A 26,251-nucleotide genomic window follows, 5' to 3' on the forward strand; every position below is an offset into this window, starting at 1 on the left:
ATCAGACTCCTTTATTTTCTCCACCCTTCACTTCTCCTGCCTACATTTTGTCCAGTTTTTCAATTAATTTATATACTGATCTCAGGAGAGAAAGGGCAAAAGAAGAGGAAAAAAAAAACAAATGCAAATCTGTTAAGGTAGTTATTTCTTAGCAAATTGCAAAGAAGTGGAAAGAAATTTAAAATGTAATGATAGATCTCCTTTTGCACCAACATGTAACAGCTACAATTCCTGTCTTCCCCTGGCCTGGATATTTGAGAGTTAAATGATGTGTTTTGAAAGAGGTGGAAGGAATGCTTATCTTTAAAACTTCTCACCACAAATGACTGAATGATCCTGTAGCAAATGAAACCATGTTCTCCTCTACAAAAACGCATTGAAGCTTTTACACTGAATTCAATTTTCTATCATTAAAGCTAAAATATCTTTAGCTACATCAATTTGTTAGCTATTTTTACTCATTGCCATTGCATTTAATATATAATTCATTATACTAAATAAACATAAATCTAGGCAACTGAAAAGAGAAAAAAAAAAAAAGCTCATCCCTATTAAGAGAAAAAAAAATCTGTGAAAAAAATTCCAAAACTGTATCAAATTTTTAATTGAAAATAGAAGGCAGTATGCATTTAAATAAATATATCAGAAAAGAAATGCAGCAATGGAATCTAAAACTTACTGATAGACTGAATATACAAACAGAAAACAGCTGGATCATATATGAAAATAAATATCAGTCGAATCCACACTTAGATCAATCTGGCCAGGAAAACACAGCTATGATAAACAGCGTAGGGAGGCAATCCACTATAAATCTGACTTGGAGGAAGCCTGATTGTTACCTTTAACAGCAATCCAGGAAGCTAAACAGTGACTTCTGTTAATAATTGGCCTCAAATGACCGGGGCTTGATTAATAACAAGCAGCTTCCCTAATTTTTGTCCCCACTTTCTCCTTAGAACTAAACAAAGAAAACCAAATATGTACCCCAACCCAAAGGATGTCCTGCTTCTTGTTAGCCCTCTTACTGATTTCTCTTGCCAAGAACCTCCAGTCAGAGTATACCTGAAGCCTTTCCTTTCCTCCACTGTAAAGGTTTCCCCTTCCAGCATCTGCCTTTGAGTGTCTGCCAAAAGAAGTGATGGTGGCGGACTCCTTTGCTATGTAGCAAGCTCTGAATAAACAGCCCTTGCTTTTCTTATTTAGTTGGTCTTCATTTATTTCAACATGATTGAGCACCAACTGCACTTCCTCCAATGGACAAGTGTGTAGGTATATTCAAAAGTTAATCTTCAGAATATCCTGTGAGGAATTTTTTTGTCCCCATTTTACAGATATAGAGAACTGAAGCTTGCTGAGGCTTCTCATGTTCTATTTATATCATGTTACAGAAAGTGCTCTTAGTATATTTTTTGATAAAAATTTTTGAGATAATATTAAAAGGATAGCTAACAATAACAACAACAGATATAAATTAGTTGAATGTTTTCTAGCATTATTGCTTTTGTATCTATCAAGTCACTGGTTAAATATCAGCACTGAATTTGACCCATTGCTTTAAGGCTATAATTTATCAAAATATATACAGAATTTGAAATAATGAAAGCATAATAAAATATAACTTCCATTACTTATTTGGTATAAGAACACATCTGTGGACATAATTTGCTTATCAAGCAGTGATTACATCAACAGGTGTTTTTTTTGTTTGTTTGTTTGTTTGTTTTAGGGCCACACCTACGGAATATGGAAGCTTCCAAGCTAAGAATCAAATTAGAGCTGTAATTGCCAGCCTACATCACAGCCACAGCCACAGCAATGCCAGATCTGAGCCACATCTGTGACCTCCACCACAGCTCATGGCTATGCTGGACCCTTAATCCACAGAGCAAGGCCAAGTATGGAACCGACATCCTCATTGATACTAGTCGGGTTTGTTACTGCTGAGCCACAACAGGAACTCCCTCAACGGGTTTCTTTATAGACAATATGTAGAAAACCTTATGAAGGAATACAATTGTTTATGTATGATATTGACAAGGAAACAAGTAAAAATGGAATTTGGGTGATTCTAAAAGAAGGTAATAAGTACTGATTTACCTAGCTCTTCAGGTACGCTGCCATTTTTTTTAAGTTAACTGCCAAACAATCAGTACATTTGTGTTTATTTTACAAACGAAGAAGCAAAGTTGTAAAATTATTCAGCACATGACCTAAAGCTTCTCAGCTAGTGAGCAAGGGAGTCCATATAGAAAATCTGAATTATTTTTGGCTTCCAAAGTCCAACAAATATGCTCAAAAAACATTTGATTAAAATTCATTTTAAAATGTTCCCTTACCACATAAGTTGGCCACAGAGCCTAAAATTAATTTATTTTCTACCTATAAAATAATATAACTTAGCTTTAGAGGAAAAAAAGGGTTTAAAATAGCATTTATATATCAGAAATCACCATAAAAGTTACATAAAGCCAGGCTGAAAAAAAAATGGAAAAATAGAGATGACTAACAAGGCTTTTTAATGCCTGAAAATAAAATGATATTTAAGCACAATTTCTTTAACAAAGACCTGCAAAAGTGAAAGAAATTTATAGATAACATTGTTTAAATAATAATGTGGAATAAGAAATGATTACTAAAGGCCAAATAATTCCTTATGTAATTTCTACTTTGTTTCACTAATTCCATTTAGTTAATTCAAACCTTTATTGTGAACTCCTTGCATTGAGCATAAATTAATGTGAATAGAAAAGTTGGAATTTGAGAATCCTTATAAAAGAAAATGATTCAAGCTCTTGGCCTTTATAACATTTCATACTAAGGATGTAAAACTGTTTTCTTGAAATTTCCCTGTGTTAATAAGAGTAATGAATCTTTCAAATAAAATTATGTCAAAGTTATGATTTGGCCATTTTGCTAAATGTATGGAGGAAAAAAATACCTTCTTTACAAACCTGATAGATTTAGCTCCTTCCCATAAACATAACACCGATGTGCAATATCTATCTGGTGATTTAAGTTTTGAACTTTTTAGTTATTTCTTCCTCCCTACTGAGCTAAAAGATGTATAATTTTTTATGTAAAGGAAATATTAATTGAGTCTCCATCTTTGCCTTTCTCTATACCAAACTTTCTAAATGAGGATGGATGGGCAAAAGGTATTGCACAGGTTGGGGGATGCATTTTATAAGAAAATCACCTAAGGAATTTCCCAAAGAACATGTAGGTCAGAGGTTGAGGTTGATGTCAAGAAAAACAACAATATTGAAAATAACATGTTCCAATAACTTTGAAGCAATAGTATGTGTAGTATAGACATATTTTTCACATCAGAATCCTGCTCTTCCACTGGCTGTGTGACACCAGTCAAATCATTTAACCTTATGACAAGTTTCTTCATTTATAAAATGGAAATGATATTGAAGCCTCTCAAGATTGTAAGGATTAAGAGACATGTATATGTATTGACACATAGTAAACACTAGGTTTAGCATCGTTGTAGAGAAGAGTAGCAAGTTGAAAGTTTTCTTATGCCTATGGTCAAGACAAATAGGATGCTGTTTGTTCCACTAATTATCATAATGTTCTTAGATGGAGAAAGAAATCAAGAGAAAAAAAAATTGCTTTCTAGAAAAAATTGATCATCATGTTCATGTCTTTTCAGTTGAAGAAATTGATCACTATGCTCCATAATGGGCAGTGAACACTTGATATCATGCTACAGTCTGTCCCTATAGCTGTGTGATTCTTTCGTTAAACTTGGTACTTTCGAAAATAGTAGTTACATCAAAAATTTTGAACCTCGTGTCTAATAATGCCCCATATGCGGAGATACTCAAAAAAATGTTGAATAAATGATGAATTTTCAAAAATAAATGATTGAATACATGCATTGACAGTTTTCAGAGAAAAAATGGTATTTATATAGCATGGGCTTAATATTTAAAATGAAATAGAAATTCTTTTCAGAAGCTTCTTTTGAAACTTCAGTCTACATCTTAAAAATGATTTAGGGGACCTCCCAATATCACTGATTTAGTCCAAAGGATTGTAGAGTGTTCTGTTTCTACTTCACCTTGACAGAAAATATTTAAGGTCTCCTAAAAGAGGGTTAAAAAAAGTTGTACTTGTATTATCTCTTGATTCATACATAAGTCACATCATCTCATTAAGATAAAAAGTAGAGAGCCTATCTTGGGAAGAATTTTCATTTGTTTATAAACATGTACAGATTTATTACTTTAAATAGGTTGTATATTTTCAAAATTTAAGTAACCTAAGACAAAGAAAAGTTTTTCCTTTTGAAATCTTGAAAATTTTTGGAGCGCATGTTGCATTGCCCATGCTTGCCTTCCAAAATTAACTATATATGGCAAGCTTGGCATATCTTTTGTTGGCATAATGTTTTAAATTTAGAAATCACACTGATTTGAGCTATATAATTATTTGGTAATTTCAGTGCTTACAATGTAGTTCCATGATTTTGTTTCTCAGAAATTGTATGAGAGTTGGTGTATAATTAATTCTTACCCTGTTTGAGTCAATCCTTGCTCTGGAAGTATAGATGGGAGGTGGGATGTTGAAAGCCTGAGGGACCAGGTATTCCTCAGCATCCATCATATCTTCTAAATCCTCTTCATCCAAGAGGTTCTGAAAGAACTTGCTGTCGTTTGGACTGGGCAGCTTCATACGGTCATCTCCCTAAAAAATTTCCCATCAGATATGCACACAAAAGGATTATTTCCTTCATTTTAAGTATGCAAACTTTGCAGCAAATTTATGTAATGTCAAAATCAAAATAATTACTTTAAAAATAATTTATTTAGCACAATTTCCAGCCATAAAGAAGCCTATGATAGACTTAGATATGACAGGGTAAGATAAACAAATTTAATATAAGAAAAGTGTGATAAATGCCATTAGAGGTAAATAAACCAGAATGTTATGGCTGTTTTGAGAGAGGCATAATCCATTTCAGACTTAAGAATAATGGTAGGCTTCATTGCAAAGATGGTGTTTAAGCTGTGACTTCAAGAGTAAATAAAAAAGAAAGAACAATTGATTTATCAATCTTTTATTTTATTTGGTTGTTTTTTATAGTGTGGAGTTATCAGGACCCATAGGCTTTATGATTTTTTTTTTTTTTAATGTTTTAGGGCCACACTTGTGGTATATGGAAGTTCCCAGGCTAGGGGTCTAATTGGAGCTACAGCTGCCGGCCTACACCATAGTCATAACCACGCCAGATCCGAGCACATCTGCAACCTACACCACTGCTCATGGCAATGTTGAATCCTTAACCCCACTGAGGCCAGGGATCGAACCCACAACCTCATTGTTCCTAGTTGGATTTGTTTCCACTGTGCCACGATGGGAACTCTGACTTCATGATTTGTTCTGTAGCATAATACTGCTAAAGTGATAGCATTCAAAATTCCAGCATAAGTGGCAAATGACATACATGGCGGCAGGAGACACCAAAATCATTATCACACTTTTACCTCACCTATTTCTTAAATAGAAATTTAAAAAGTATTTTTCAAAGTTATGTAATACTGTTAACTTTTTTTTTAAATTAAAGTTAATTTGGGAAAAAAGTTAGCTAAAAATCTTATCTGCTAAAACCTGGCTTTTATCTCTCTGCTAGATTATTGCTGTAAAGATAAACACTACCTTGTTTTACCGAGGAACTTAAATTAACTTTATGTTATCCAAGGTCCACTTATTTATGATTTAGGTAAAAATAAACATAAAGAAATATACTAAAGTTTTAAATTATCAAATCCCTCTTTTTCTAGTATTACTATAAAATGTTCTTTTGGTCTATCATTTGATTTACATACATTAATTCATTTGAAGCTGAGTTATTGCTTGGATATTGCAAAAGAACAAAAAACATTTTAAAATACTTTTCTAGGAAATTAAATGTCAATACATTGAAACTTTTAATTCACTGCCTTCAACCATAGACATGATTAAAACAAAAATCCATCTTCCTTTTATTCTAAGAAGAGACGATTATAACAATGAACATGACTTACACATAATGTTAATAGAAAGCAGAGTACTAGAAGGCATGTCTGAGGATAAAGGCCTTTTTATGTACATGAATAATCCTAATTATCTGGCTGCTCAATAGTAGAGGCACTTGAATACTAAAGAAAGATGCTTAGACGTGGGTTGACCTCAAGTAAGTCATTTCAAATGACATTCTGCTTGGTTAATCGATTTGTGAGGGTGATTTCCACAGCTCCAAAGTCCAGATATTAGTCCTACTTTGTCATGTTTGCCATTGGGATATTCTTCTAAATCTAAGTCAAATGTACAAACCTGAATAACTAGATATCTTTGAGGATCTCGAGCCATTCTTGAAAATTCAGCAGCCAGTTCCTTAAATTTAGGTCTACTGTCAGCATCAATCATCCAACCTAGAAATTCATACATAATAAGAGTCACTATCTCCATAATTAGGAAGAAGAAGTGGGATGTAAATGTTATGAAGATATAGGCTGCTTGAAAAATATTTCTTTACTAAAAATGACCTGAAAAACAAAGAGAGCCGATGAAAGAAACAATCCAATAGGTAAGATTCTATCTCAATAAGTTTGCTGGTACTCATAAATAAATGTAATATGTTAGGATAATACTAACTTTTAATTTTGCTGATCTAATTTAAAATTAATATTTCATCATAGAAAATATAACCTAGGCTAGCCATTGGAACTTTCAGAATCTCGGATCTTTTTTCCTTAGGTATGAAGAGAATTATTTCAAAAACTTTTCTTCGATGGGTATAGGAGAGGTAATTGGAATATAATTTATCATTTTATCTCAGAAGTGACATGGAATAAAATCTTTGGCTACAATGCGATACACCAGCAAAAAAAAAAAGGGGGGGGGAGAGAAAGCAACTTTCTTATGCTCCTTTTTTTTTCCTGGTGAGAAAAAAGTAAAATGCAAAGTGATTGGTAATGTTTGTTCAGCAATAGCCATTAACTTATCTTAGTACTAGCCTTCCCAGCATAAAAATACTATCAGCAATTTTTAAGGTATGTATTATTATTTAGCTGGGAGTCTAGATAAAGTGGGTCTTATCTCCCCGGGCTCTGTTTAACTGATGAAATGACAAGAATAAAAGTACCAAGCTTTCCTTGATTTTATTGCCAAATGACCCTTTTCTTAGCTATTAAAACTCCTAAAAGAGAGGTAAAACTCCCTATCAAGCAAAATGCTTTCCTGGTTTTTTCAGTATTAAATCAGCACATCTAAATGAAGTATCTAAATCATCTCATGATGATGATAGGATCAAATTATGTAACTTATGCATGTTTTTAAACTTCCTTCTACAGATGACTATTGAATGAGGTTTGACCCAAGAAAGCTATAAAGCTGGTTTCTCTTTTTTCTAGAAGTTCAATTTTTACTCTTGTTCTGGGAAGTCCTCGGATGTCATTTTATGTATCATTAATATTACTTGATTTTCTTCTTGCCTAACAAAGCTCTTAAGCATATATTTTATATGCACCCACTTAAAAAAAAAAATGCTGTGGATGCCCAGATGTTAATGAGAAAACCAGTGTCTCTGGAACTCTATTGGAACCAAAAAAGGTTAAATCTCAGTGAGGTATCAGTTTCTTTCAACTAAATATTGAGTAAATAGAACTAAGCTTAGAGAAAAGGGCATGCTGACCTGAACTGAAAAGCACATTTTTTATTTCTTCCCTTACTGTCAGAATGTATCACACACATCATGAATATAAATCTGAGTAGACCTGGGTCCAAAGTCTCTTATTAATAAGATGCTTATTCACCTTCACCAGTTTGTTTCTTTGCTAACCCTGTGTAAATCAAAAGGGGAAAACCCCAGATTACACAAGAAAGATTGCTGAATGCTAATCTCACTTAAATTAAGTCAGAAACTCCAGAGACTTCCTTAATTCTATTTAAATTAAGAGCCTCGGCTTCCAAAACACATTTATAATACATTTTTGTCTGGGGCATAGAATGGAGAAAGAAAAGCAAGAGGGTTAGATATAAACAAATGATCAAATTGAAAAAAAAGTAAACATTCATAATCTTTTTATTTCAATGTAGATTCATGCCTTTCCACTTCCCCCTTTGCCGTGCTAATTTCCTGTGGACAGAAACTGTTAAACTTATTTCATTTAATTCATTTTTTTAAAACTATCAGTTTCAAGCTTTTTTTTCTTTATGTGTCGATAATTTATTTTCTACATTTTCCTTTAAAGATTATTAATATTACTCTGATTAGTTACATCTCTTTATGAGAAAATTTGACTGTCATGGAAATGATAAGAACCAAAGCAAAATAAATAAGTGTAAGGGTCATATAATTTTGACTTCATAGAATGAGAGCATGATATTGCTTCATATTAACAATGATCATAGCAAACACAGTTGTTTATATGCTCCTACATAATTGTCTTTAAACTTTTATACTTTTAAATATATAGATTAAATTGTGCAGGTTAATTAATCTGTACAATTACTTTATTAACAATGATAATGGTTATGATAAAATAATTTTGTAATCTTACATTTGACCATGACCATGTAAACGTCAATAGTGCAGATGGGAGGCTGGGGCAAACGTTCTCCTTTCTCTAATAAATCAGGGATTTCTCTCGTTGGAATGCCATCGTAGGGTTTTCCTCCGAAGGTCATCAGTTCCCATATAGTGACTCCTAAAGTAGAGATCAAATTCTTACATATATAAGCATATTAATAATATACTTTGAACAAATCAGCAACATACCAGTGGCAAAACGATGCTTCCTAGAAGGCAAAGAGAGGATCTTCAGATTCCTATATCCATTATGAGAAAATGGCCAATGACAAAATCTTTGTGGGAAATTTAATTTTTATTATCACTGTCTTGAAAAATGTAATGGGTATTAGAGACAACCGAGAGTAGCTGTCAGAATACAGAATCTGTTCCCAATTTCTACTGATAGTAATGCTAGTATTTGCTGATCCAATTTAAATTTCACCACATTGGAACAATTTATGTACTGGGTACATGTGTACTCAGTACCAAGGAAATATGATTAGATAAAATCTAATATTGACTAATTTTGAGATTAACATATTTGCTATTAAAAACCTAAAGGCCACCCTGGGATTCCAAAATAATCACCTATGTTACAGTAAATAACTGTGTTTCTCTTTAAAGATAACACAAAGGGAATGAACGTAATAAAAGAGATTCATTCCCTTAGCTCATTTGAGAGACTGAGTGAAGATGATCCACATGTAAGATAAAATACTTGTGAAGGTGGCATCACAAAGTTGAAGGGAATCAATAATAGTTTATTTCTTAGATGATGAAATCAGTTTCTTTTTTTTTGTTGTTGTTATTTCTTAATTTTATTTTATTTATTTATTTATTTTTTTAAATAATTTTTTTTTATTTTCCCACTGTACAGCAAGGGGGTCAGGTTATCCTTACATGTATACATTACAAGAAAGGGTTGGGGAAAAAATGTAATTGTAATGTATACATGTAAGAAATCAGTTTCTTAAATCACTAGAACACTGATTTCCTCTGTAAAAGCAAATGCCCTAAATACTCTAAATACTAGCACACAAATAGCCAGCTTTGATATTAATGATTTTGATTTCAGCAATAATATATTCACCACAGATCTCTTCTGTATATAATAATTATGTCATTTAAAAGTTATGGTTTTCTTGAGAATAAAGGTTGTTAATTCAGAAATAGCTATCCAGGCACAATAGTATTAGCAAGTGTATTTTGACCGATGCATATACAAACTATCTTTTAATATAAAATCCATTAATCACAGTTTTGTTTTCTTTTCTACCACCACTTGTAATGAATTATTTATTCAAACAAAAAATTTTAGGTCATAAAAGTTATCATTGATAATAGAAATGCAAATCTTAAAATATAAAAGTATATATAAATTTCAATTTATCCATCATACTAGCATCACTAACAATTACCTGATTTGAGGCGTTAGTTAATGTTTACATCTTAGGATTCTTAGGTGTAATATAAACATGGAACTAGTGACACAATTTAACTGTTTGATCTTTATTAAATCCTACTTGATTTTGTGTACTAAGGAATGACTTCATAGGACCAATAACTAAAACTCAGTGTCCATGAAGCAGTTTCCAACAAGAAGTAGATTACTGTCCATTTCTATTCAATCATATTTATATAATATATATTTAATGAGAACATTTTATCATGTTTGTAGTTATAAAAGAATAGTCTCACATCTATCAGAACTTCTTAATAAGCAAGATACAGAGCAATTACAAATCAAAATAATAGAAAATACAAAAAATAGAAACATATAAAATCTCAAGCATAAAAATCAAAGCCCCCACCTCCACCAATAATATTCCAATTAGATCTTTGCAGAAGTGATGACAAGATAGAGCTAAACAAAGACAGCTTCATGTAGAATAATCTCAAGAAAACTAAATCAAAAACATCCTCAAAATTTACAATTCTGCCATTTGAAGATATAAACCATAACCAATACATATTTACTTTTATAAAAATAACAATGCACCCAGTGGCAATCCTCCACAAAGATTCACTGTAAACAAGATTACATATCTTTCTCTGCCATTTACGTCTTTTGCAACCAACCGTGATATAACATAAAAATCTTAAAATACCTTATAGCTAAGGGTTGCTGACCTGGTTATGCTTCAAAACAGAGTTTGTTCTATCTATCTATTTATCTATCTATCCATCATCTATCAATCTATCATCTATTTTTACTGAACAACTTCCGAGATGTTACAATTCAACATGAAGATAAACATTGTAGCCTAAAAAACAGGATTTTCTCCAAAGACAAATTTCACTATTAAAAATGTAATTGCCCTGTCAACATTTACTTAAATGTATTTACTTATCTTAGAGGTCATTTAAAATTTGTCTGAAGCAGATTGCCACATTTAGTACAAGGAAATATCAGTAGGAAAAAAAAAAGGAAAAGAAAAGGAAAAAAATATGTCCATTACATAAAATATATAAACCTAACTATATTATATAATATATATGCTAAATTATAATATATAACATATAAATACTTATCTACATGCTAATGCATATCATAATATGTATGTTTACTTCATATTTATAATGTATATGATATATAATAAGCATAATAATATATATTTGTTTTTTATTTAATCCTTCAGTTTAATTAAGTTTTGTTAAGTATTCTCCTGTACTTGTCAAAATCTCAAACACACAACACTCTACTTTTATGCTGAGTAGAATCCAGGAGGCCAGCATTTTGAAAATTTTAACACTTCTTATGGTATACATGTGTGGAAGGAAAAACTATCCTACAGAAATGTCTTCTTTTAAAAGATAATTTCTACTGTTCAAAATAAGAAGTACAAGTTCTTTAGTGACTTAATGACTTAATTTTTTCCTAAAAATAAAAAAGCTAAAACTAAGTTTAAATTTGAATAAAATAGATTGTATCATGCTTTTAAGTCTCACTAGCACCTTTTTGCTAAAACAAGCATTGCACTTTTTATTTCTAAGAAGTGCTAATTTTATATTCAAACTTAGAAACGGTGTCAGTTCATTCTTACTAATACTTAGATGGATTTAAGTTATAAATAGCCAGACTCTAAGAAGCTTATCTCAAAAGGTGAGTTAAATGGAATTAAATAAATGTTCTAAATTTTAAAATCGCTATTTTCCAGTTCATATTATTAACTACCTAATATGTCTGTTTACTCCAAAAGTAATTTGTAAATTAAAATTAAAGCTGTAATTAGAAATCTTCTCTGCTATTTCCCCACTCACATTTATTGCTCTTATCCTACTGCTTTCAGTAATTGCTCTTTGTTTTAGCAGAAGTTGCTATTTTCTTACTATAGAACATAGATTCCCATAAGAAAAAAAAAAAAAAAAGGTTAAACATTAATCGCATTTAGAGTTATGTTTTCAAAGAGTTGTTGAAAATTAAGGCCATGGAAATCTATGGAAGTGTCCCTAAACTAATTTTTTTTTTTTCTGTCAAAATGATCAGACAAGTTGCTACTAAACTAAAGGTTATGTTAGACAACAGAACCAAGATATTACTATATTACCTTTTAGAGAATCAAAAAACCTAGCAAGTTTTTCTTCAAAAGCCTTATATAATAAGAAAGAATTATTTACCATAGCTCCAAACGTCACTCTGATGGGTGAATTTCCTATAGTGTATACACTCCAGAGCCATCCATTTAATTGGCATCTATAGAGAAATAAGAAGTGAAAGTTTTTTATAGTTATATGAAAAGTCATTTCTATATTTCCTAAATATGAGTCTCTGGACTTCCCTCAATTGTGTTTTTTGATTATGTGTATAGAAAATAGAAAGAGAGATATGTTATTTTCAATACAGAGAGTAAGTGAATTGAAATTTAATCTTGAAATGAATTAACCTGAAGATATATTTATTTTTAAAAGCTTCATAAACAGTGAAAAGTAAAATAAAATAAATACCACTTTCCATCATTTTTAATGTTCAGTAATTAAGTTACTAGTTAATCTTACAACTCACAATACCAATTCTAAACATCTAATACTTGTACTTCTAAAAATGTGGTTATATTACATTTATCTTCCAAAATGAGATTCCTTATATTTTCGGTAATCCTTTTTCAACCTCAGATGAATTTCATGCCACTGGTAAAATGGATCTTTCTACACTTGCCCCATCCTGTCTTCTCTCAGATAATTTGGTCACCAAACACCTAAAATAATTAATTCCAAAGTGAAACTTGCTTTGTTCCCTACAAATGATCTCCCTCGTGTTGGTTAGCCAGTATTGAAAATATGCACCATTTTCAAAATAGGTATTTTACAAAAGAATATGAGAAGATTGGTACAAATCCATCATCACTGCAAAGAAAAGCAGCTCAACTCACATGTCCTGCTGCTGATGGGTCAGCAGAATGAGTTTCAACTATGAAGGGCAGCATTACATAGCTGGGAATATAATTAGATTCTACGGAATAAAGATAAACACTTCTACTTTGCAGTTGAAAGCTTAAAACTAAATAGACCTCCGAAATCATGAGGCTGGCTGCTCACCAAGGTGACACCAAGGTAACTCTGTGACAGAATCATGGTATTCAGTGAAAGGGAACAGAAGACACATTGAAAGTAATTTCCCTATGGGCAAGGTGTTAGCCGACTTTATGGACTACAGACACTGTGTTAAAGAAGTAAGTTTAAATCACAGGTGGCTTGATAAAGACTTAATGGTTACTAGGCATTTAAAGCTCTAATGAATCTTGCTTTAGACAAATCTTACAGCTGTATGTTCTCAAGACAAGTGAAGTCATGTGATTTATAGACTTCTACTTCTGTGCAATCTCACGGTGAATTTCAAAGCTGTGGTCTCAAACTGCTGCAATTTGTAGTAAACAGGCAAAATGGCTAATAAAATCAAAAAGCCAGACAATGTCATACAACTGAAGTTATTTTAAAGATAAATTTGGGTTCTTTTGCTTTGTGATAAAATCTGACTACATATAAGTTTAATATAAAATCAATGTTAAGCATGTGGCAGTCTATCATTGCAAAATATTTATAATATGTATTTTGATGGCCCATGATGAATAAGGGACATAATTAATATAGTTATTTGACATATGAATTAATTTTTGTTGTTGTTGTTAGTCTAGTTTATAGGCTACCATAGGTTAAGCCTGCATTTGCTTATTTCATTTGGCCTCTTCTGATCTAAGTTTCTCCAGGCCAAGCTAGAGGGATCCCCCCACCACCAAAGGAGTGGTGATATTCTTGATGGTTAGCAAAGAATGGCAAGCTCAACAGTGGCTTAATGAAGAGAGAGAAGAGCTAGAACTAAGGCATAGATTGAGACCATATGGTGGGTAAGAGAGGCAAGAACAGAGTTACCAGGCTTGGCCTGAGAATGGAATCAGAAAAGTTAAAAGAGGCAGTGGCATCGTTCAGATCCCGGGGATATAGCAGTTACATTCTAGTGGAGGAAGTCACATAATAAAGTAAATTGGTAAATCATACCCCATGATGAAGAACTTAAAAAAATTTAAAAAATAAAAATAGAGCCAAATAAGAAGTCCCCATTGTGGTGTAGCGGAAATGAATTGATCTAGCATTCATAAGGATGCAGGTTAGATCCCTGGCCTTGCTCAGTGGGTTAAGGATACCGCTGTACAGTGAGCTGTGGTGTAGGTCACAGACATGGCTTGGATCCTGTGTTGCTGTGGCTGTGGCAAAGGCCAGCAGCTGTAGCTACAATTTGACCCCTAGCCTAGGAACTTCCACATGCTGTGGCTGCAGCTTAAAAAACCAAAAAAAAAAAAAAAAAAAAGCCATATAAGAGGAATCTGTTGCTTCTGGTTGCTTCTGGGTTAACTTAATCCTATCAGATGCACACTGTTTTCATCTCATTTTAAATATAAGAAAACAAAAGCTGAGAGAGATCAAGTTATTTGTTCCAAGTCATCTATCTAATGAGTCATAGAACTGGGATTTGGTCCCTTGCTGTGGAACTGCAGTCTGGGCACGTAGAAATTAATGTACACAGTGACATCATATAGCTTTAAAAGATCCTGGTACTTTTGCAGAAAAAAAAATTATAAACAGGGTGATCAACTTTCCAATAGTACAGTTCTTGGTAGTAGCAAAACTTCTCTCTAGTCTATGAGAAAGATATTGTATCTCTCTGACTTCTCTGTAATAGTTGGTCCTAAGTTATTAGGATCAGTAAGACAATTTCTACAGCCCTGGGGTAAAGTGACATCTCTAGAGTTCTTAGGCAGCCACCCACTCCCTAACCCTGGAACTGACATGAATATTTGCGGGAGTCTAGACTTTAAGTGTCCTATTTTAACTACTTTGAGAAATGGAAGTTGGTAATACACACACATACACAATATATATGTAATACAAGCACACACACACACACATATACTATATATACACACACACACACACATATACTATATACACACACACACACATACATATGTATGTATGTATATTACATATGTATGTATGTATATTATATATATATATATATATATATATATGTGCGTTTTTGTATGTATGTGTATTTTAACCCTGGTTATGAGAGAAGGCAAAAAGTAGAAATGGGATTTTATAATCTCTTAAAGCTTTTATTGACTTCTTCCTATAACATATAAAGAGATAAAAGGATGTTGCAGTATATTTTTAACCAATATTGTTCTCACAAAAGATACCTACCTTTCCTCCATCAGCATTATACTCTTTTTCATCTCCTTCCAAGAGCCTGGCTAGTCCAAAATCTGTGATTTTCACATGGTTTGGAGATTTCACTAAGACATTACGGGCTGCTAAATCCCGATGAACAAGCCGTCTTTCTTCCAGGTACATCATTCCCTGAAAAACACCAAATTCCCCAAAGATAGTCAGTTAATGCCTAGGCTCTTCTATTGTCAAAAAAGGAGTTGTTTAGCATTCAGTTGCAAGTGCTTGATTTCTCTAAGTGATGTCAGAATCTGGGAATAGTTTCAAAATTAGGGAAAACATGGAATAAATGCAGCAAACCGCAAATAGCTTTTGGCCTTTTTTCTCAATAAAGCCCTATAAAGAATGAACCATCTACACCTGAGCTAAATGTTAGACCATTTACCTCCCAGATACTTTATATACTTTTGCAAACACATTCATTGCTGAGGTATGAATGTATCTTCGTAGACAGGCTAACATGGGCTTGTACTGACCCATGTATTCCAGTTATTTTCTTCTCAGTTAACTTCTGTTTCATGTCATCTTCCTCCATGAACCCGCTCAAAACAAACACAACTATCCATAATTCTTAAAAGTATTTCATTTAAAGGTTTAGTAGAGGCAAAATCACCATCAGAGATTCTATCAAGACTAAAAATTATATTATTCTCATTAATTATGAAAAAAATGAGGTATACTCTAGGGCATTAAAAGCCTATAATTTAAAAAGTGGCTTTGATGACCCAAGTAAAATTAAATAGTATATAATGACCCTCAAATTAGCCTTTATAAAAATGTTTTCTTTAAAAAATAGAGTAATTAAAAATAAAATACATTACTGATGTCTAATGTCTAAATGGCTCTTCCCCTAATATATACACACATATAGGTGTATGTAAATATACAAATATATACACATAAATGTTATATGTATACCACATAGAACATATACAAATCAAAAAATTAGTACATAGAAATAAGAGTTATTAATTATACTTCAATAATAGGGAAACAAATAGTCATGAAACAATAGCCCTAACTAAAAGATTGAAGTAAAACCAAGGAAATTAACTTGGAGGCCTAGATTACAGTGAACATCTTTCATTATAGCAAACATGTTTTTATGGAATAGTTAGGCAAAATTCTATATTTGAGGATTTCAGTGGTCAAAAAATCAGACACGTTATAAAATGGTTAAAGCGTACTCTCATGCCAATTGCAAATCAATGCTGTTGGCAGTTAACATTACTTCTGCAGGCCTTTGAAGGATTAACGGTTTCTGATATCAAAACAAAAGCTGTGGAAAACAGACCCATAAATCACAGAGGTCAAAATATTATGAACCATATACCCAACATAGTGGAAAGAGAATATTGCTCCAAATAGCATCACAAGTCAATCACTATATAAATGCCCATTAAACACAACCAGTAGAGATACTGCCTGATATGGTCCAATCACTCAGCAGTTGGATGACATCACATGCATTAGTGTTTTTTGAAATCAACACATAACTAGGATTTATGGGGGGTTTGCCCTCTTTCCTAAATAGTGCTTTCTATTTGATAACACCAAATTGGAGATTTCTAAAACAGTCGAACTGAAAGCATATAGCCCTTGCATGCTTTACAGGACAAAAAAAAAAAAAAAAAAAAAAAAGATTCATTGCCTTGGAGATAAAATATGTTCAATAATTTGGTCTCTGTAGGAAGTGTCCACAAAAACATTCATAATTCTCTTTCTTATCACTTTCATAACAGAATATGGAAAGTGTGTTGACAAGTTAATATTCAGATCCACACACAATTACAGAATACATACTATATGCCAAGCACTGTTCAAGACATTAGAGATAGAAGAGTTAGAGAAGGTCTGTGCATTAAATGAGGGCAGAAGCTAATTAATAAAGTGGATGAATATGGGGCATAAACTTGATGGATCACTGATGCATGGAAGGCATTAAAGAGCCTGTGTTTTGAAGACCATCTGTAATATAGCCTAGTAAATGTGCATGAGTTGGGAGGCTCCAGACAGGAACTGAAGCCTAAATAAGGTTTGAAGGATGGGTGTACACCAGTTGGATAAGGCAAGGGAAAAAACACAGTTGGGGAGAACAAACACAGGGGCATGGATAGCATGGTGTACTTGGACAAAGGTACATCGTTCTGTATTCAGATGCATTACGCATATGATGGGTGTAAGACTGAAAAAATGAGAAGAGGCTGGATCCAAGAAGGGCACCTTGTATGTCATGATAGAGAATTTGGACTTCATGTTTGTTTGTTTGTTTTTGTCTTTTTTGTTTTTTTAGGGCTGCATCCGTGGCATATGAAGGTTCCCAGGCTAGGGGTCTAATTGGAACTGTTGCCACTGGCCTACACCAGAGCCACAGCAACGCCAGATCCGAGCCGCATCTATGACCTACACCACAGCTCATGGCAATGCCAGATCCTTAACCCACTGAGTGAGGCCAGGGATTGAACCTGCAACCTCCTGGTTCCCAGTTGAATTTGTTTCCACTGCACCACGATGGGAACTCCTGGACTTCATGTTTTATGCAGCATTCAACGTGGTGATGTGGAAGTTGTTTCAAAAAGGAGAGTGACACAATTACCGCTGGAGCCTTGTAAACATCACCTGGTTCCAGTAGAGATGATGGATTGCATACAAATACAGCTGTTGTCAGGAGTCACTGCCATGTTACAGGAGAAAAGTAATGAGAGTGCAAAATAAAGGTTGTACCCAAAAAAGAAAAGAAAAAAAAATAAATAAAGGTTGTAAATTGATAGTCCATGAGTCACATCCATTTTTCACTTTTTTTTGTCCCTATACTGAGCAAGTTTCAAACATCCTCCTTGGCTGATTACTGGCTGGACCCTACTGAGAGCATCCAGTCTCAGTTTGCCAGGATCCTACCACTCACTATTACTTTTCAGGTGTTCTGTTCTTATTATTCATGACAATCATGCCATTCATACATGCATGAGTGTCCAAATCTATAGCTGAACTAGGTCAGAAGGAATATTAGGAAGAGAAAAATTTTAAGGTACATTTATAAAATAAAATCCTTGGTAACTGACAAAACAATAAAGAAGAGAGTAAATTGAGAATAATTCTGTGTTTTTGACTTTTATAATTTAGGTGGATAATGATTCCCTTAACTACAAATTATTCTAATGTAAATATATGTACGAAATATATACTATACCAGCAGGGAATTAATACTCACCAAGAAACTTAAGACTCTGATAATAATTCTACAGTATACGCAAAGCTTCAAAAACTCCAAAAGATCTTCGATATTCTATACACAAAGCCTCAGCAGGTGAGACTATCCTGAAACTCAACACTAAGTATTTTCTTCACATTAATGAGAACTAAATGCAGGAAACCAGATGCTAATCTTTAGTTTCCAGAGCCACCTGACCATGAATAAAAGAAACAAAAACAGAAGCTTCTATATTATTACCAAACCAAGATACATTTGTACAATTACCGTATCACTATGAAACATCATTCTACAAACACACACTTTTTTTTTTTTTTTTTTTTTTTTTTGTCTTTTTACGGCCACGCCCACGGCATTTGGAAGTCCCCAGGCTAGGGGTAGAATCGGAGCTGTAGCCGCTGGCCTACGCCACAGCAACGCCAGATCCAAGTTGCGTTGTTGACCTACACCACAGCTCATGGAAACACTGGATCATTAACCCACTGAGCAAGGACAGGGATTGAACCTGCATCTTCATGGATGCTAATTAGATTCATCTCTGCTGAGCCACAACGGGAACTCCCAAATGCACACTTTCAAATCATTAATTATGACCATCACCTTAGTCCTACTTTCACACCTGAATTAGAGTGTTGAATCATCTGTGGATTGCTCACAATAGGATCCTCCACATCACAATCATTAAAATAGTATTTCCTTACCAGAAGATCTCATTAGAATCACATTCTCTGCTAGATTCCTTCAAAATAAAATCACTCCTTAAATCAGAGCGTGATACAATTAAGGAGGCTCACAGTTATAAAAAATAAACAGGATGGAGTCTCTTGAAATTTGAGGATAATTAAATAAGGGCTATTCATTGTGACAGAGAGAAGCCGATGCATTGGTTGGAAAGGAACCTTTTTTTTTTTTTGTCTTTTTTGCTCTTTCTTTGGGCCGCTCCCACAGCATATGGAGGTTCCCAGGCTAGGGGTCGAATCAGAGCTGTGCCGGCCTACGCCAGAGCCACAGCAACGCGGGATCCGAGCCGAGTCTGCAACCTACACCACAGCTCACGGCAATGCTGGATCCTTAACCCACTGAGAAAGGGCAGGGACCGAACCCACAACCTCATGGTTCCTGGTCGGATTCGTTAACCTCTGCGCCAAGACGGGAACTCCGGAAAGGAACCTCTTACTCTACCCTGTGGCTGCGCCCTTATCCCTGCAATTCCAGCTGAGATCCAGTAGATGATGGGAACACTAACAGTGACAACCAACACAACTTAGTTTGACTGAGTACTTAGAACCTGGCAGGCATTAAACTAAACACATTTACCATTCTGGGTTAACTTAATCCTATCAGATGCACACTGTTTTCATCTCATTTTAAATATAAGAAAACAAAAGCTGAGAGAGGTCAAGTTACTTGCTCCAAGTCGTCTATCTAATGAGTCATGGAACTGGGATTTGGTCCCTTGCTGCAGAACTGCAGTCTGGGAACGTAGAAATTAATGTACACAGTGACATCATATAGCTTTAAAAGATCCTAGCATTTTGCAGAAAAAAATAAATAAATACAATCAGATGTTTCTGAGAATTTCAGGTCATAATGAAGGTGACTGACATGTTTGTATTTATATTTAAAAATCAGGTAAGTTATAGAATCTTTTATAATTTAGTGGGAATTTAAATTGTATAAATTGGAAACTCAGTTCTTGCTTTGGCTACAGGGTATACAGGATGGTGGAGTGGGCTTGAGCCTAGATTCTGGAGTCAATTGCTTGGCTAGAACACCAGATCTGCCATGTTCTAGCAGTGTGACTCTAGCAAGTTAATTAACCTTTCCGTTACCCACTTTCCTCTTCTCTAAAATAGCCATAATAGTACCTATCCCACAAGTTGTCATGATGATTAAGTAGTATGTAAAGCACTTATGTATTATGTAGTAAGCGCAAAACATGCAATATTTTTCCACAGACAGGAAACAATAGTCCCACTGTGCATAAGAATCTCTTACCCTCATTAACTTGAATTGCCTATTGCGGAAAATCCATGAACCTCAACTAATATATCACAGTGGGTGTTCAATAAATGTTTGCAAATGGTGACACATATACACATAACCTGCCCGTCATGATTAATATGTGGCTACCAATTTCAGAATAATTACTGTTCAAAGTATTATTTTAATAATGATTCACCTGAGGGGGCTGTCATGTACAAAGAAGGAGAAATTAGGGAATCTATGAAATGATTTTGTGCTCTCTATAAACATATCACCAATTCAGGAATTTAGTGAAGATACAGGTCATGAACAGGATGGGTCAAAAAGTTTCTAATGCTGCAGAATGCTTTCCATGGTTGAATAAAGTAGTAGCTTTTCCGAACCAAAGCATCTGCCTTTTATCACTCAGCACTGAAGGGAATTTTGGATAAACGCATTTTAGAGGCATTTTGTCTACTTCCTAATCCAGGTGCCGCAATTCTGATTTAAACTACTCAGAATTTACCATCACCTATACCATTCAGAGTTTGACTATTTCTCATACTTGCTTTGAATGCTGTAATAAGTCTTTAAGAGTGCTTACTTATTTTCTGTTTTGCTAATACTTTTTAAAATGTGTCAATAAACACAAACTTGCTAGGGAAAGTCACATTTTACTCTTGACTTTCAGAAAAAGCACTTTAATACAAAATTCAAGGATAATTTTATTACAATTGGATTTAAAGTTTTAATCTCTAGTTAGAATCGATTCACATACACTGCTCTCTGGAAAAAAATCAGTGACTGAAAAATTTTAAATATTGGTATTGACAAACACCTCACAATGACCTTCTTTTCAGTCTTATATTTGACTCACAGCTGTCTAGCAAAAATGCATTATTGTTATGTTTTAATCCAATGCGAAAATGTATTCTGCCCAGCTGCAGGAAGCTAACAGAAGTCAAGAGAGACCAGACTATTTCTGACGATAAATATTTGCTTCCCATATATAGGCCAGGCGACAATTTCATCAAACACATGTGTGGAGCTAAAAATTTCATGTTGTCATCAGCTCTCACAGGCATTATTCTCTGGAGTTAGCAAGAGTAGTTTTTTTTTTTTTTTTTTTTTCCTGTTTTGATTTCAATAAACCTGAGCTTTCTTAATAACAGGAAGCTTCAGGAAAGCTACCTTCAAATGAAAATCTCTTTTGTATCTCTTCTTCTAAAAGCAATTCAATCCCTGGGCGGGGGGGGGGGGGGAAATCAAATTATAATGCTCTCTACTGTTAGGGCTAAAGATATGAGCATGTTCAAGGGAAGAAAGAGACCTTTTTGGATGAAGCGGCCAGAGAAACTAAGGGTGATCTGTAATTGAGTCAACTGAGAAGTCTCTTCAACCAGTAAAAGCTGGTTCATGGTACAGTAGAATGAACACATACTGAGTGTTACATGATAGAAGTCCCAGACATGCTGCTCACAAGGTTTATGACCACAGGTACTCATTTCACCTCTTCAATAAAAGTGACAGATTGACCTAAATGATCTCTGAGGTGTCCTCTAGCTTTAAATTTTTATTCCATGATGGATAGTACTGTAAAATATATCTATCTAAAATATTAAATGATGGCCAATAAAAGACACAGAGAACCATAAAAAAAGAGGTAGAGTAGAGGTCTCCTTTCAAATGTTTAGTTGGAACTACGAATATTTTCTTTTTTGGTAAAAGTCCATCTAGTGCACCTGATATTTAAATGCTGGCTACCTACTATCTGTATGACCTTGGTCAGTTCATTTGTGTTTCACTTTATCTGCTAAATGGGGATGATACTAGTATCTATTCAGAGGATTCTCTTGAGGATTCAATGCCTTAATGTTTATAAAACATCTAGAGCATTCAATATTCTAAGATACTATATGTTTGCTAAATAAATAACCTCAAATTTATCCTTCTTATTAAAAATACAATTCAAACTGAATAAAGAAGATGTGCCATATATGCACAATGGAATATTACTTAGCCATAAAAAATAATTAAATAATGCTATTTGCAGCAACATAGATGTGTCTAGAAATTATTATACTAAGTAAGTCAGAAAGAGAAAGATAAATATCATATGATATCACTTACATGTAGAATTTAAAATATGACGCAAATAAACTTTATGAAATAGAAACAGATTCAAAGACATAGAAAACAAACTTAAGGTTACCAAAAGGAAAGGGGGTGGGGGAGAGATAAATTACAAATTTGGAGTTAGCAGATATAAATTACTATATATAAAATAAACAACTGGTCCTACTGTATACCATGGGGAATGATGTTCAATATCCTGTAATAAACCATTATGGAAAGGAATGCATTTATAAAAAACACTGAACCACTTTGTTGTACATAAGAAACTAACACAAGAGTGTAAATCAATTATACTTCATTTAAAAAAAAAGGAGAGAAAAAAATACAATTCAACCACTATAAGAGAAAGAAAAGGCAGCCAATCAAAACACCTGCTGGTTATTCAGCACTTTTAGGTAAGGTGACTTCTGTTTCTCATTCTGTTGTCTCTGAATGTTCTTTTATTCCGCTCAGATGAAGAAATGCAGATTCATACGGTTGTCCTACACTGGCTTCAAATTAATACTCAAGGTTAATTTTCATTTTCCAATTGCACCTATAATCCAAGAGACTTGGTTACGTTACAGTTCTTAAGAAAATTTTAAAGTATTGAGGACAACCAAATCTCTGTCATTTTAATAGCGTATAATGAAAACATTATTTCTTTCTATTTGAAATACGTTTTTCGAATGTGTTTCCAATTATGTGCGTGCTGGCGCATGAGTGTGTGTGTGTGTGTGTATGTGTGTGTGTGTGTACATACATTCATGTACTAGATGCTATTTTGTGCTACGCAGAAACTTTTTCAGGACACAAGTACTCATAATCTTAGCTTCTGGGGTCGCTGACTGCTGATGGCTCTCACCTTGGCCACTTTTGTTTTGGGTTAGTGACACCCTCAACTCAACTGGAAAAGGGAATTGCTTTGCCAGGGGTTTCATCCTTGCACAGGAGGCACCCACATCCAATAATTTGTCAATGTTGAGTTATAAAGGCCATATCCCCTCTTGACAATTATGAGAAGCTATTTTAGTTCTGGGACACCCCAAGGAATTGGATGAGACCTCTGTTGTAATTTTATCAGAGCCAAATTATTTTCTTCTACCTAATACTGCTTTTTCACTGGGCAATAGTTGTTGATCTTGAAAACACTTATCTAAAACTTCCTACATGCAAATTTTTCTGAGACTGTTTTCTGGGAGTCAACCTAAGGCAGTATGTGTGACTTTTTTTCTTTCTTTCTCTTTCTTTCTTTCTCTTTCTTTTCTTTTCTTTTTTTCTTCGTTTTTCTTTCTTTTTTTCTTTCTTTCTTTCTTTCTTTCTTTCTTTCTTTCTTTCTTTCTTTCTTCCTTCCTTCCTTCCTTCCTTCCTTCCTTCCTTCCTTCCTTCCTTCCTTCAGATCGCAAGTATGCAGATTTTGATGCTACCCACACTCCATAATTCATGCACACTATTATTACTATTTGCCTCTATCTTCCACCTCAATCCATTCTTCTTTCCATCATAAATATCCACAATAATGTCTTCAATACATATATATATATATATTTCAGGGCCGCACTCAATGGCATATGGGAGTTCTCAGGCTCAAGGTCAAATCAGAGCTGCAGCTGCCGACCTATGCCACAGCCACAGCAATGTGGGATCTATGCTGCATCTGAAACCCACACTGCAGCTCCAGAGCAATGACAGATCCTTAACCCAGTAAGCAAGGCCAGGGATTGAACTCACATCCTCATGGATACTAGTCAGGTTCTTTACCTCTGAGCCACAATTGGAACTCCTTATCTATATTTTTTTAAATGTTTTTTGTTACTTTTAATATATAGGTAGTATTGTGTACTAAATAGAATCATGTTTTACTCATTAGGCATTTTTTAGATTCGAACATGTCGCTATATGTAATCCAGTTTATTGTTTCTCATAGTTACATTAAACTATACATATGAACTCACAATCATATGCACATGTATAACAGGTGTACACTGTCAATTTACTGTCTAGTCCCCTATTGACAAGCGCTAAATTTAACTCCATCTCTCTGAAAGTACAAACAGAACTGAATTGAACATTAATGTTATTTGTAAAATGCTAAAAATTTGCTTAACATCTTAAATGATCTGCTTTTCAGTACTAATTTCAATGTAGGAGACTCTAGACAAATGATAATAGTTAAAGTCACTGCGGCAGATATAGCATAGAGGGATTGCTTATTAACTGAGGACACTGAAATCATATGTGGAAGATAAAATATGACTTTATATAGTACCATTATGTTTGTATCTAGAAAACATTTAATATATATACATACTCTGTGCTGGGGTCTGCTTTAAGTGTTCTATATAAAGGAATTCATAAGAACTCAGTGAAATCTATTTATGCTTCTATTATTCTCATTTTAAGATGAGGAAACTTATGCACAGAGAAGTAAAATAACTGGCCCAAGAGTGATAGCTAGTGTGTGGGAAATCCTAAAAGAACCAAGATTTGGCTGCAGGGAGCTTGACTCCAGAGGCAACAATCTTACCACTACACTATATGACCAAATGTGTCAACAGACTACATAAAAACACATACGAAACTAACAAAAGACAGCATGCACAACTTAATGCTTGTTATATAGACAATAGTTGTTCTAAGAATTCAATAGAGAGAAAACTCTTGTATATAATACACATTCAAAGGTTATAAACAAAACTCTTTGGTTTTTCTGGGCTTCTCTATGATGGTACTTTTGGAGGCATTTTATAAACCAGTATTTGTGAATTAAACTATGTATTTTCAACAGTTTGAAGGTTTCCTGGCATTTACCTGGCACTCAATACATGTTGTTGGATTAAATAAGCAATGAGGCTAAAATTTTGAAAGGCTGTTTAGACAGCAGCTTTTTCTTTGCAGTGTAAGTGGAACAAATATAAAAGTCTGTGGTATTTCTGTTAGGATGGAGGAAAACAATAGCATGACTAAACCCAAGATGGTGATGATAGAGTACATGAGAAAGTGAATGAAGACATTAAAGATTCCTGAAGGAATCTAAAGAGCTGGCAGAGGTAACAGAATGTTTTCTTCTTGCCCTTACATTTTCTTCGAATATTTCTTCAGAAATTTTATTTACACCTTTCACAAGCTTTGGAAAGTTTCCATTGGAAGAATTTGCAAAACAGCCTCAAAAGTTCTCTTAAAGAAATAAACAAAAAATAATAAAATAAAAAAACAAAAAAGTAAGTTAGAAAGCATGTGTGAGATGCCACCATTTTCCTACTAAACAAATTATGAGTAAAAAGCTCATCTGTCTGGATCAAAAGAATACTTAACGTGCTACAGTTTCTCCCTCTCACTGACCTCTTGCCCATATGATTACAAATGGGAAGAGTGAAGCGTATAGTGTCCACACTCTCAGAAAAGTAAACCTAAAATAGATTACTTCTGCTCCTTAGGCAGCTGATCAATAAAGATGTGGATTGCAATGAGAACGAAGATGTCTGTGCTCTGTAGTAGTTATCCTCTGCATCTCTTCAGAAATTAATTAAAAATCAATGAAGTGTGCAGCCAATTTATACAGCAACCTCTAGATTAACAGATAGAAGCTGAGCCTTTCTCTGAGCATACGTATTGTGCAAATATGTTCAAACATTATAGGGAGGAGGTTGAATGACGCCTTAGTTATA

General features: G+C 33.8%; 1 protein-coding gene across 6 annotated transcripts in view; it reads right to left on the reverse strand.

The window, feature by feature from the left end:
- Positions 1-26,251, reverse strand: part of ERBB4 (erb-b2 receptor tyrosine kinase 4) — a 1,134,420-nt gene that overhangs the window by 40,195 nt on the left and 1,067,974 nt on the right. For all 6 annotated transcript variants that reach the window (XM_084998988.1, XM_084998989.1, XM_021075968.2 and 3 more), the window contains 5 exons: positions 15,269-15,424; positions 12,188-12,263; positions 8,559-8,705; positions 6,331-6,428; positions 4,531-4,701 (listed from right to left, as the gene is read on the reverse strand). In XM_084998988.1, the coding sequence (XP_084855114.1) occupies positions 4,531-4,701; positions 6,331-6,428; positions 8,559-8,705; positions 12,188-12,263; positions 15,269-15,424 (648 nt within the window). The remainder of the gene's footprint in view (positions 1-4,530; positions 4,702-6,330; positions 6,429-8,558; positions 8,706-12,187; positions 12,264-15,268; positions 15,425-26,251) is intronic.

This window comes from Sus scrofa, chromosome 15 (assembly GCF_054392235.1).
Source record: "Sus scrofa isolate SSC_HxYL_T2T_F1_AM1 chromosome 15, Sscrofa_HxYL_maternal_Yorkshire_Landrace_v2.0, whole genome shotgun sequence".
Classification (NCBI taxonomy): domain Eukaryota; kingdom Metazoa; phylum Chordata; class Mammalia; order Artiodactyla; family Suidae; genus Sus; species Sus scrofa.